At 51.7% G+C, this 13,385-nt stretch overlaps 1 protein-coding gene across 2 annotated transcripts in view; it reads left to right on the forward strand.

Annotated features, from left to right (window-relative positions):
• Positions 1 to 445: 445 nt before the first annotated feature.
• The window catches only part of Gpt2 (glutamic--pyruvic transaminase 2), a 34,597-nt gene continuing 21,657 nt past the window's right edge, over positions 446 to 13,385 (forward strand). Inside the window, exons 1-4 of one of the 2 annotated variants that reach the window (XM_013353728.2) lie at positions 446 to 695; positions 912 to 1,176; positions 10,568 to 10,657; positions 12,546 to 12,654. In XM_013353728.2, coding sequence (XP_013209182.1) covers positions 934 to 1,176; positions 10,568 to 10,657; positions 12,546 to 12,654 — 442 coding nt within the window. In that variant the 5' untranslated portion in view covers positions 446 to 695; positions 912 to 933. The other variant, XM_005367014.3, reaches the window with a different exon arrangement.

A 13,385-nucleotide genomic window follows, 5' to 3' on the forward strand; every position in this document is an offset into this window, starting at 1 on the left:
GGAATTATTATAGGAGAGGTGAGACTTCAGATAGAGTGGTATTGAAAAACCTTACCACTCGGTGTGTGGTCCTTTCCGAGCGCTCCGCTCCCCCCCCACCCCCATGTTCTTTGCTGACAAGAACACTGAAATTGAGAAGGAGCCAGGGTGGCATATCAAGTCGCAGTGGCCCAACTCCCTAAACAGCTGCCCCTGAGAACCAAATGGCCTGGATGATGAAACTCAAGGAGAAAACTGCATCACCTCGCCGTCCACGTCCCCATAGGTGTCGCGACGTGAGGGTGGAGGGAGGCGGGGTCTGCGTCTAGGGAGAAGCAGCCAAGCAGCAAATAACTAAGTTCCAAAAGCCTCTGGAAAGGACAGCTACCGCCGTACAGTCGGGATTCTCTGTCCCCCGAGAACCCGCCCAGACGACCGCTCCCCGCCCCCTGCCCAGCCTGGTCCGGCTTGCGCCAGGCCCTAGAGGACTTGTAGTTTATCCAGCTCGTCACAGCAGTGTTGGTACGGCCCAGATAACTACAAGACCCAGAAGCCAGCGCGCAGGCCCGAGGCGGAGTCAGCGGCGGTGGGTGTGCGAATGCAGGGGGCCAGAAGGTGCGGGTGCCAGGCGCCAGGATGCGGTGGCCGGCCACTCAGCTTGGGAGCAGCCCAGACGCTTATTAACCAGACCGGTGCGGGCGGCTCCGCTGCGACAGGCACGTTGCATTCTCACATTGGGTGCAGCCGGGGCCAGCCGGCTGTGCAGCGTCTTGATGCTGCAGAGGCGCGGCGCGGGGTCCCGGTAACCAGAGGGTGGGAATCCAACACCGGAGCTAGGCTGGCGCTGCTAGCCGAGAGCCTTGGGTTCTTGCAGGGACTGGTGTCCACCTGGGGCTGTGCGCGATGACTTGCTCTTGTTCTTTCTGGGCCAGGGTTATCCTCGGCAGGTTCGCCATGCAGCGGGCGGCGGTGCTGGTGCGGCGGGGCTCCTGCCCCCTCGCCTCGGGCCCCTGGGTCCGTAGTCATAGCAGCGCTGCAGCCGAAGCCTCCGCGGCGCTCAAGGTTCGACCAGAGCGCAGCCCTCGAGACCGCATCCTCACTCTGGAGTCCATGAACCCGCAGGTGAAGGCGGTGGAGTATGCCGTTCGCGGACCCATCGTGCTCAAGGCCGGCGAGATCGAGATGGAGCTGCAGCGGGTGAGCCTGGGGCCTGCGGGGCGCGAGGCCAGGGGGCGCTCATGGCGGGAAGAACCTTGGCAAAACCATCTGGGGTCCTCCAGCAGGACCTCCATCCCCAGCGTCCAGCTTTTTCATTGTACCATTTTTTGGCTGGAACGAGAGAACGCCCCCTCTTTGGCCCGTTACCCACCAGTGCCCCGCATCTGGCACAAAGTGAGGCCTTCCGACGGTTCACTTGTTGAATTGTACCCAATTATTGAACGGCCTATGCTGCCAGGCACTGCGTGTTCCCTGAGTGTCCTCGTGGAAATAAGATCCCTTGGAAGGAGGAAAACAAGTGAATATAGAAGTGAGAGTTTTAGATAGTGAACAGATGCTTTCAAGAAAGTAAGACGAAAGTAAGAGGTGGTGAGAGAGAAACCCTGTTAGGTAGAAGCGGAGGGAGGAAGGGAGGTTGTTTGGCTAGTTTGTTCCCGAACCTTTTTTCAGGGCTGTGGCAGGTTGGGTTTTTGCCAGCCACAGTTGCTTGACAAGAATGGGACTCTGCAGAAGAGACTGGCAGAATTCCTTCTTTTGTACCTCGAGAACCGTGACTTCTGCAATCATAGAGTTGGGTCCTTGTGGTCTTAATAAGGGGACCCTGGTGATGCCAGGGATGTTGGCTTGAATCCATAGCTGTTGTAAAAATCCTGGGGTGATTTTTCCCTGCCCCAAACAGGGTGGTGTGGCTGTATGTAAGACATACCCTTGGGTGAAACCAAGTTCTTTGTGCTGGGGACAAGGTCTGGCTGTGTAGCCCAGGTTGGCCTTGGACTTCACACTAACAGATAGCTCTCCATCAGTCAATTTGGGTGTGGGGTAGGCTCTGTCAATAGAACGGTTCCTAACACAATTAGGGGTGTGGGGTTCTCTGCAGACTCCCCAGGGTGATGGTTCCTGCAATGATTTTAGGAGGAAATTGCCTCCTGACAGATCCGTAGATTCCCCAGGGTGATGGTTCCTGCAATGATTTTAGGAGGAAATTGGCTCCTGACACTGCCTCCACCTTCCCTGTGTTGGAACTTACAGGCACACTCCACAGCCCTGCATCCTAGGATACTGAATTTTAACCTGGGTGGAATTCGGAAGGCAGAGTCAAGAGGGAACATTAGAAGGAAACACTCCTGCCGGGCGGTGGTGGCGCACGCCTTTAATCCCAGCACTCGGGAGGCAGAGGCAGGCGGATATCTGTGAGTTCAAGACCAGCCTGGCCTACAAGAGCTAGTTCCAGGACAGGCTCCAAAATCACAGAGAAACCCTGTCTCCAACCCCCCCCCCAAAAAAAAGGAAACACTCCTAAGATTAATAAGAAAATGTTAGCTGGGGGATGGTGGTGCTTGCCTTTAGTGGATCTCTGTGAGTTCAAGGCCAGCCTGGTCTACAGAGTGAGTTCCAGGACAGCCAGATCTCCACAGTAAAACCCTGTATCGAAGAAAAAACTAAAGAAAAGAAAAGAAAAGAAAATGTTAGCAGATAGTTCTGACCCAGAATGTGAGTTTCTTGATTTTGCCCAGAGTCACCAGGTCCCAGTGTCTCCAGGACTCAGTATCCTTGAATGAGTGAGAGGAACTCTTCCGGTCTCCTCTTTCCATGGGGAGTTTGATGAGGCCTCAGACACTCTGTTTGACTCAGAACAGTGAGTTAGACGAAAGGGAGCTAGTTCAGTGTCTGCTGCCGACCTTTATGGGGATTGGTTTGGGCTTTTTTTTTTTAAGATTTTTAAATTATTTTTAAATATGTGTATATGTAGCTGGGTGGTGGTGGCGCACACCTTTAATCCCAGCACTTGGGAGGCAGAAGCAGGCGAATCTCTGTGGGTTCAAGGCCAACCTAGTCTACAAGAGCGATCCAAAGCCACAGAGAAACCCTGTCTTGAAAAACAAAAACAAACAAAAATGTGTATATGTGTAGTTATGTGCACAGGAGTACAGGTGCCCATGGAGGCAAGAAGAGTTGGATCTGCATTGGGTGGTGGTGGTGAACCCCTTTAATCCCAGCACTTGGGAGGCAGAGGCAGGTGGATTTCTGAGTTCGAGGCCAGCCTGGTCTACAGAGCAAGTTCCAGACAGCCAGAGCTACAAGAGAAACCCTGTTTCAAAAAACAAAGCAAAGCAAGAGTTGGATCTTCTTGGAAGCTGAAGTTACAGGCACTTGTCAGCTCCCTGATGTGGAAACTAAGCTGGAGTCTTCTGCAAGAGCAGAGTGTGCTCTCAACCCTGCACTGTCTCTCCAGCCCGCGAAGCCTGCTCTGTTCTGTGCCTGCCTGACACACTGGTGGGCATGGAGCATGTGTTTTCCTCTTCCGAACTTTGGGATCTGGGAGGCTGCAGCTGTCCCTCCTTGAGGCAACAGTCTCCCTGCTAAAACAAAGCTCGGATTAAAGTGTTCCCTGTTTTATCACGTCACAGCTGATTTCTCTGGTTCCAGAGCTGGGAACGGTTCCAGGAATTCTCTCTATGTTTGCTAAAGAGCAGCTTCCGTGTTGGCTCTATAAAGCAGAGGATGGTGAGGACCAGGAGGTCCCCGACCTTAGGTTCAGGCTGCCGTATTGTTGGTCCAGTTCCGTCTCCCCCGGCTCATTATGGTTTGGTGGGATTTTTCAGCATTCAAAGGACATGTAAGAATGTTCCAGGAGCAGAGGACATGTGAGAATGTTCCAGAAGCAGGCAGTGCTGTGACCAGTGGCAGAGAAGTTGGGAAGTTCTAGGTTTAGGGGAAGGGGTAGATGTGCTCAGTAGGAGTCTGTGTGGCCGAGGGAGGCAGGGTGGATGAGGTGGAGGAGACAGAGTCGCTTGAATGACTCTGGACTTTACCATGCCTCTCGACTGGACATGAGGAGCCGGGAAGGGTTTCCAGCAGTGGTATAGCTCAGGCAGACATGTCTTGGTCGTTGGGCCAGAAGCATCCCTACTTCCTAAACAGACATCCCACACATCCAAGTTTGAGTACCCCCAAGTTAGCTGAGAAGTTCTCTCTGTCCACCTACCTTCTCTAATGTTTGTTTTGGTTTTAAGACAGGGTCTCACTATAGGCTTAACAGACCTGGAACTTCCTAGGTAGATCAGGCTGGCCGGGAACTCCACAGAGGTCCATCCACCTGCCTCTGCTTCCCAGTGCTGGGATTAAAGGTGTGCACCATCGTGCCCTCTCTAGCCATAATGGTCAACTCTGTCAGCCGTATTTGTCAGTTGTTTGTTTCTGGGGGGGAGGGGAGGGTTGGTGCTGGGGATGAATTTAAAGCTAGGCAAGCCCTCTACCATTGACCTGGAGCTGTTCTGAGCCCTGTTACTTTTTATTTATTTTCTGTTTGTGTTGGCTTTGCAAGGTTTGTTATTTCTGCCTCTGTTTTGAATTTAGCAATCCAAATTGGACGGGTGTTCTAAGGGGTTTTATCTGGTCAAGAGGTTTGTGTGAAGACTTGGGGCAGTTTCCATGTTTTCTCTGGGCATTGGTTTCCCTAGTCTGCGAAGGAGACAAATAGCTTAGCTGGCCCACTTGCTCCATTCTCTAATGCCTTATCCTTAGGGACCTGAGTGACCTCTATGATGGGTCCCAGCATCTTTTTTTTTAATTTATTTAAATTTATTTTTTTGTGTGCATTTGTGTGAAGGTGTCAGATCTCCTGGAACTGGAGTTACAGACAGTTGTGAGCTGCCATGTGGGTCCTGGGAATTGAACTCAGGACCTTTGTAAGAGCAGCAAGTACTACTCATTACCACTGAGCCATCTCTCTAGCTCTGGGTCCCAGCATTGTATGCTGCTTATGGAATTGTTTCAGTGAGTTCTTTGCCAATAGTGCCGACTGGACACGTGGCCCTGGTGTTTGTCTTCAAGGTGGCTGGCAGGGCTTAGTCCCCATGCTTCAGGTAGCCTGAAGGAAGAGGGGAAGAGGCTAAAGGGACCATTTCTCCTCGATAGCAGCTCCACCAAGGGAGAGCCTGTTTTGGGGTTCCGGATCCCATTAGTCATTGGGAGCAGCACTTTTTAGTAAGCTGCAATTAAAGGGGGTTTGAGAGGATCTGACAGTTTCTCAACCTACTATTTTTTCTCTTGCTTGTTTAAGGGCAGGGATCAGGACTTGGCACAGTAGAACGAAAGAATGGCTTTACTTTTCCAATTGTAAAAGCAAATACCAGCCAGGTGGAGTATTGGGGGGAGCTATAAATCTAGCTACTTGTCTGAGACAGGGGGATTATTTGAGTCCAGGAATTTAAGGCCAGCCTGAGCAATAAATACAGGAAAGTTCTGTTTCAAAACCTACAAATATAAAAGTGCTTGCCATATAAGCATGAGGGTCTGAGTTTGATCCCCAGAACTCAGATGAAAAAGCCAGGCCTGGGGGTGTGCACCTGTACCCCAGTTTTGGAGAGGCAGACAGGAGGATCCCTGGGGTTCCCGTAACCAGCTAGGAGCCTACTCCAGCCAATGAGAGACCCTTTCTCAAAACACGAGGTGGATGGCTCCCGAGGAACCACACCCAAGACTGACCCTCCCCTCGCACACATACACACACATGCACCTACAGGAACATATACAAAGTAAGCAAAACAGAGAAACCAAAAGCTCTCAGAGAGCAGAAGGTCAGAACTAGAGAAGTCTGACTACTTGTGTTACCTTCAGTGTGTGTTGTGTGTAACGTGGGGCCCTACCACACGGCTGTTGTTCGCTGGATAGAAGTTCTAGCCCTGGATGTGCTAAGCACAAGGGGTCTCGCTGGCCATCTTCAGAGCTGATATAGAACATTTCCAGGTGTGATGGCACTGGGGAGGCTGAGGCTGGATTGACATAGTGGGTCCAGGCCAGCCAAACAGCCAAGGCTGCAAAGAGAAAGGAAAAATTGAATAATAAAAAAGAGAACTAGAAGATTTCCTTGGCAGGATGAATCCTGCACCCATCCACCCTGTTCTGGCCGTAGACCTGCATCCCAGGCTTTGTAGGTTGTGGCCCTCGGGCAATTCATCCAGACTGTATTGGCCTTCACTCTCTTCTTCACAAACTGGTTTGCAGTGTTAGTGACAATCCTTTTAAACAGAAGCCAATTAAAATTGTTAGAGTCTTTGTTCTTGGGTCACAGTGGCAGGGCCTGCAGTTCCAACTGCTCGGGCAGCAGAGGCAGGAAGATCCTTGAGTCCAGGAGCTCCGAACTAATCACGGGCAGCACAGCAAGACCCTTCTTTGTTCTGAAACTTTTTTTTGTTTTGTTTTTGTTTTTCAAGACAGAGTTTCTCTGTGTAGCTTTGGCTGTCCTGGAACTCATTCTGTAGACTGGGCTGGCCTCAAATTCAGAGACCCACCTGCCTCTGCTTCCTGAGTCCCTGGGATTAAAGGTGTGTCCCCCCCCCCCACCTGGCTTTTTCCCAAACTACTATGCATTGCTTGAGTGTAAGAAGTGGAGATTGCTTGCTACCTCTGAGTCTCTCAATGTGGGGCTTCCTGGGTCAGCTGCCGCTTCGCTGTAATAATGAAATCCTTCAGCTTTCCTTACAATTTTTTTTTAGATTTATTTACTTTTAAATGTTTATTATTTTATGTGTGTGTGTTTTGTTTGTATGTATATACTATATGTGAGGCCAGAAGACGGTGTCAGATTCCCCAGAACTGGAGTTAGAGATAGCTGTGACCTGCTGTGTGGGTGCTGGGAACCAAACCCGGGTCTTTGATAAGAGCAGCAAGTGCTTTTTTCCGACGAGCCATCTTTCCCACCCTGCTCCTTGTAAATCTTGACTTCTCTGGTTGTCTGTTGAGGTCAGAGGCTTGCTTGAGACGCACCTGTTTTCAGGGCCCGTGGGACCCGGTGTGGTTTTGTCTCCAGAGCTTCTTTCAGGACTTCTACCTACTCTAGTCTGGTTAATTGTCCCTTTGAATCTGGGAGCAAGGGGCCTTTCGTACAAGGTTTCTGGGGTCTGGGAAGGCCCCTCTCCCACCGTGTACCCCACTCCTTTCCTGTGCCCACTTGTGGTAAAGATTTGTGTGTGTGTTCATGCGTATGTGCGTAGAGATGCCCACTGAGGCCCAGGCAGTTGTGAGCTGCTCCCGAGTGCTGGGAACCGAACTCTGGTCCTCTGCTAGAGCGGGATAGCACACACTTACCCGCTGAGCCATCTCCGCAGCACCTACCCCTTCTTAGTCTTTACTTCCAACATTTGCTTTGTTTTTCTCATTGGGCCCCGCCTACTGTCTCTCACTCTCGGTCTCCTTGTTTGCTGCATTGGGAATGTTTGTTGAACGAAGGGGAAACTCTGTGTGGGCTTCTTGAACACAGGTCTCATGAAGTGACTGGGTCGTCCTTTGAACAAGGAAATTAACTTGCTCTCATCTCTGCCTCCTCTCCTCCCCAGCCCTGTTGGGGGTGTGTAACTGGCAGACGCAAAGTGTACGTGATTAAGATGTTCAGCATGGAGGCTGGAGAGACGGCTCCGTGGTTAAGAGCACTTGCTGCTCTCACAGAGGATCCCGATTTGATTCCCAGAACCCATATTGGGAAGCTCACACCACCTGCGACTTGAGCTTCAAGGGATCTTGATTGTCCTCTTCTAGCTCCTGAGAATACCTGCCAGTGCCTCCCAATCCCTGGGATTAAAGGCATGTGCCACCACACTGGACTAGCTCTTTTTTTAAAATAGCATTTTTCTCGTGTGTGTGTGTTTATATACATATATGGGGTATACACGTGTAGGGTATCTGTAGAAGCCACAGAACAACAGTGGTGTCATTCTTTGGATGCTGTACACCTTAAATTTTGAGACGAGGGCTCCCATTTGCCTGGAACTCATTGATTCATCTAGACTGGTGAACCCTGGGCATTCACTTGGTTTCCCTTCCCAGCACTGAGAGTGCAAACCATACATCATTGCACTTGAGGTTTTTGGTTTTGTTTTTATATGCAGTTCTAGGGCTTGAACTCAGGTCATTGCGCCTGAGCCATTTCCTCAGCCTTCCCTTTTCGTTACTTCTTTTATTTTGCCTTGTCCCCGCGTGACTTGTCCACTAGTCTGGTGACCTTTAGTGGTGCTGAACTGTGGGCGGGAAGGACAATGATAAATCTTTTTCTTTTTCCTCTGAAGAAACGCTTCACTACTGTTGACCCTACATAAGTCCAAGTGGCAGGAAAGGAGCACCGCCCTCCCGGGACCCTCTCTCGGTGCCGCGTGGGATGCAGTTGTGGCTTAGATATGTCCAAGTGTATCAGACAGAGGAACTCTGGAATGCTGGGAGAGACAACCAAATGCTGCATGCTTGTTAGCCTCTCTGCCAAGGTGCAGAACTGGGGGCGGTGGCACCACTGGTGCACATACCAGGCCTGGATATGTACTTTGGGCCAAAATCTTTCTGGGGTACCTTAGTGTTCCCAGCTCATGCGGATCTTGTCTGCCCAGGACACCCTTCTGTGTGGTTGCTCAGCTATGTAGAACAGTCTGCTTGTCTATTCAAGGGAGCCACATCTTGGCCCAAACTCATCCATCCATCATGCAAAGTGTCCATGGTCTGTAGGCACAGTGACCCAAGAAAGGGGTGCTCAGTGTTCCCAGGCTTTGTATCAGCAAGCTCTGAATTGGCTAAATAGTGCTAGGGGGCGGGCACAGGAAAGGGACATCCAGGGCTGGATTCCAGGCATTATTTTCTTCTGTATTGGGCTGGCCCATGGCCCAGGCCTAGAACTGTATGTTGAGTCTTGGCCTTCTCGGCCGTGACAAATTTATTTCTTACTGAAGAATAGGCTCTGGCCATACCAGAGAGTCACCTCTGTTCAGTAGCTGTGGGCTTGAGAGCTACAATGGTTTAAAGAGTGATGGAGGGCTTCTCAGTCGAGGAACCCAGGCCAGCGCTAGGGTGTGTGGGCCTGTCTTCTGTATGCTATGACTTAGGCAGCTACCTCACAGCCCCCACTGTCCTGCTTGGCTTCTACCTGTGGGGTGAGCCTTGCAGCTACGTGCCCATCTCTCCTGCTCTCACTCCTTACCCAGCCTGGTGCAGCAAGTGCTGCTACCACCTGCCTTGGTCTAGAGATGTGTGACTGCCCAGAAAACAGCTCCATATTGGCCATCTCTAACTAAAGATGGGGCAAGAGGCACTTGCAGGGTCCCCGTCTCCCAGACACACCTTTCAGAGACTTGGGCTCTGTTTGTGACACTCTGAGACCCTTTCTCGGATTCTTTTCTCAGCCTACTATGCCTCATGAGGCTCAGAAGAAAAAAAAAACCTTGGTGGGGAAGGGCCAAAGAGATGGCTCCCTAAGAGTGCTCATCATGTAGGTGTGAGCCTGAGTTCAAATCCCCAGTGCCCAGACCTGGTCCCCCCCTGACCCTGAAGCCCCAGTGCTGGTGGGAACAGGAGTGTCAGGGCTGGCTGGCCGGCGGCCTGGCCAAAACCCAGCGAGCTCCACGGGCAGTGAGACATCCTGTATCAGAGCACCAAGGGAGAGCTGCGGAGACTAGTCAGTGTCCTCCTCTGGCCCCTGCGTGTTTGCCCATGCTCAAGCACACACCTGAGTGTGGCACACACATGTGCAGGGACACACTTACACTTGTACACATGTGCACAGACTCAGGAGAACAAACGCCACTAGTGTCAAAACCGCAGAATACCTGCCAGTGCCTCCCAATCCCTGGGATTAAAGGCGTGTGCCACCACTGCCTGGCTCAAATCCCTCTGAGTTAGTCCCTCTGTGATCCCTATTTAGCGCTCACTTCATTGTCTCTTATCCTTCCTGCTAAAAAGAAAGAAAAGAAAACTAGCCATTCTGCAAAACCAGGCTTGTGAGACAACAAGGCCAGGTCCTAATTCCCATGGATGGATGGATGTCTTCTGGAGGGGGCTATGAACTCTGTGTCTCTAGCCCTTTGCGGTTTCAAAGTGAAACTCTGTTTGGGCACAGGAGTAGGGACGTCTGGCTCTCCTTCCCTGATCTCTGGGCATATTTTGCTGCTGGCCTCCGCTCTTCCTCTCCTTTGGTTCCTGTGCCTTTTAGAGATCCTGGTGAAGTGACAGGCTGTGGATCTATCTGTGTCACGATGCCTCAGCTACCTAACAGCTCCTCCGGTTTGTCCAGAAAGTGGGGGGGGCACACTGGGGGCCTGCCTTCCAGAGTTCAAACCCTAATGCTTATGTTTATCAGTTGCGTGACACCAAGAGAGTTCATTAGTCTTTTGAAACCTCAGTTTCCTCATTTGTGAAATGGGGTTGCTCCTAGTTCTTCCTCATGGAAATGGCTGTGAAGATTAAATGGGACCAGGCTTAGTTAGCACTGCCTGACATTTGGTGAGGCTCAAAATAGGATTGCTTATTAATATCTTGTGGTAATTCTACAGCGTGGCCTCAGGAATGTAGAGTCTGAGTCCTTAAATAACCACCTGCCACCTTCTCTCTGCAGGGTATCAAAAAGCCATTCACTGAGGTTATCCGAGCCAACATTGGGGATGCCCATGCTATGGGCCAGCAGCCAATCACCTTCCTCCGTCAGGTGAGCCCTCCCTCCTGGAACCTGGGAGAGACCGGTACATCATGCACTAGAATCCCTGAGGGATGTACCACCAAAGTAGCAGCCCTTTCGGGTACCTGATGTCCCCTGTTTTTCTCTCTCTCAGTATCCCCTTCTAAGGATATCAAAAATGCCTTAACCCGTTTGTGGTGGTCTGGGGTAGGAAACTTCCAGGAAGGCTCTTCTTCCATGATAGATCTGGGGTCCCGACCGAGCTTCCGTGAGGGTGTTTGTGTGTGTGTGGGGGGGCAGAGGGCCCGAAGGAAGAACGCCAGGGTGAAAACACAGCCCAAAGGGAGCCCCTGTGCTGGAGTGCTGGCTGGCATTGTGCATTTGCCCAATGGAGCTCCCTTGAGTGGCAGATGGAGGTCTCCCTCCAGCCCAGCAAAAGCTCAGGTTATAGCAGCGACTGCCTCTGCTCTCGGTTGCCTCCAACATAACCCATCCCCCTTGTAAGGGCTCCAAGTGGTGGGGGGGTTCGGTGTTTATGTCTGAACATCAATGACAAAACGTTGCGTGAGCTAACAATGAAGGATCAGCAGCCAGAAGGAGGGAAAGCATGGTGGGAAAAGGCCCCGGGCAGCCTGATCAGGGGTAGGAGACCTAGCTATGGAAAGCCTCTTCTTGGAGCAGGACTGGGCCTGTTCTGGTGTACCGTGTGTGGTTATGGTTCACATGCAGGGCAGGTAATGAACTTTCAAAATGGTAGCCTTATTCCATTTTCTCTCCCTGTGTCACCACCTTCAGAAGTGGCACACTACGGGGGTCCCCTTACCTTGTCCTTTGGGGCCCCAGCCCCTGTGTGACAGAGGAGAGCATACAGCTGGTCCTGCCTGAGCGATGTCCTGAAGCCATTACTGCTGACCTGCAGAGGACTGTGGAGAGGATGGATTAGGGCCCCGGATGCAGAGATAGAGGGCCAAACAGTAGCTCCGTCAGAGAAGCAGAGGCAGGGGGAAGACCGAGGTCCTTGATTGTTAGAGGTTCCAGATGTGGACCTGGTCTCGGGTCGTGAGTTGGTTCCCAACAGTGCTTACCTTCACAGGCTGTCAAACTCATCCCCCAAGCCAACCCAGCCCTGGACCCCAGCTGTCCTGACTTGTCTCAGACGGTGGCAGCTACCTGTAACCTTCATCTGTCTCCTGTGCTCTTCATAATGCCCCTGGGGGAGGGGCAAGCTAGGCTGTTGCTCTTTATCCAGAGGAAGAAGAAACAAGCAGGGAGGTAGTCATGCGACTGGTATCCGCACCATGACCTGTTCTCCCCTCCCCGCAGTGAGCCTGGCGTGGTTCCTCAGCCGCCAGCTTTAGACAGGTGCGCGAGTTTTCCAGGCACCCCGTCACACACGGGCTTGGTTAATCCTCTCAGTCTGTGTGTTTAGGTGATTTTGATACAGGGAAGAGGAGCCTTTCCGGCTTTCGGGTCTGAAGTTTAGTCTCACAGAAAACAGGCTGAGAAGAATTTCAGGCTGTGTGTCTGCAGGACCTCACAGCCTTCCTGTCAGTCAGATTCTGCTGCCCACTGAGGCCTGGCCCCTTACCCAGAAGACCCTCTAGTTCTTAAGATCCTGGGTGTTTGGGTCCAGTGTTCTTCATGGATGGGTGGAGGCCGGGGCTGTGTACCCCCTTTGGTACCTCATTCTTGCACCAAGCCTTGGAAGTCGTGCCTCTTGGCTGTCAGAATCTCTCCTGCTGCAGAGAGCCAGCGTCTCCCTCTATGCTACCCTGAGCTCCCATAGCCTCAGCCCTCATGGGGAGAGACATGCTATGACGTGGTGTTCGGATTTGGCATCTTCTCACTGTTCCTTGCCCAGTGTCCTGTGGTCTTGGGGGTACCACCTTAAAAGCTCAGCTGTACCCTTTTTCTTTAGGTGATGGCACTCTGTACCTACCCAAACCTGCTAAGCAGCCCCAGCTTCCCAGAAGATGCTAAGAAGCGAGCCCGGCGGATCCTGCAGGCTTGTGGTGGAAACAGCTTGGGTGAGGCCCAACTTGCAAAGTCCTCAAGGATGTGAAATGAATGTGGGTTCCAGGATAGGTCTGGGCCCATTAGCGCTCAAAGAGCTATGGGGTAGCTGTGCTAAAAGTGTGGACAGTGGCCGATGGGTCGAGGGTGCACAGATGCATATATGTGTGCTCTTTGCTCCCCAATTTACTAAGTCAGTGCTTTCCCTGCCGTCCTGTCGGGGGGTCGGATACCCAAGGGCAGATATTCTAGTCTCTGATTTGGGTTTGTTCGGTGGCCAGCTGGAGGCTAAGTCAAAGGATAGTTCCCAACTTAGCTGAAGCTTCTTGTGTCTGTGGCACTGTCTGAAGAACGGCTGCTATTTGCCCTGGACAGGGAGCATCCGTGTCCCCTCTGCCCCACTTTGTTTGGCTTTCCTCGGTTGAATTGTCCCTGTTCCCCTTCCACTCTGTTGTAACCCTTGCATCCTACCCCTGTTCCTCTTTGTGGAGAGCTCAGGCCCGGCCCAGGGCCAGCAGCCTGCCTCCTGGTAGAGGCAGGTGCCCTCTGGCTCCCAACAAGGAGGTCCTGCATTTGACCTCTTTGGATGCAACAGTGATGTTCTCCCTCCCTACCCTGCTTAGAATCCAACTCTTGGCTCTGGCTCTTTGTTCCCATCTCATTTTCTTTCCTCTTTTCCCCAGTGTCTGCACAGCATAGCTCAGTCAAAAAAAAAAAAAAAAAAAAAAAAAAAAAAAAAAAAAAA

Source organism: Microtus ochrogaster, unplaced genomic scaffold (assembly GCF_000317375.1).
Source record: "Microtus ochrogaster isolate Prairie Vole_2 unplaced genomic scaffold, MicOch1.0 UNK15, whole genome shotgun sequence".
Lineage (NCBI taxonomy): Eukaryota > Metazoa > Chordata > Mammalia > Rodentia > Cricetidae > Microtus > Microtus ochrogaster.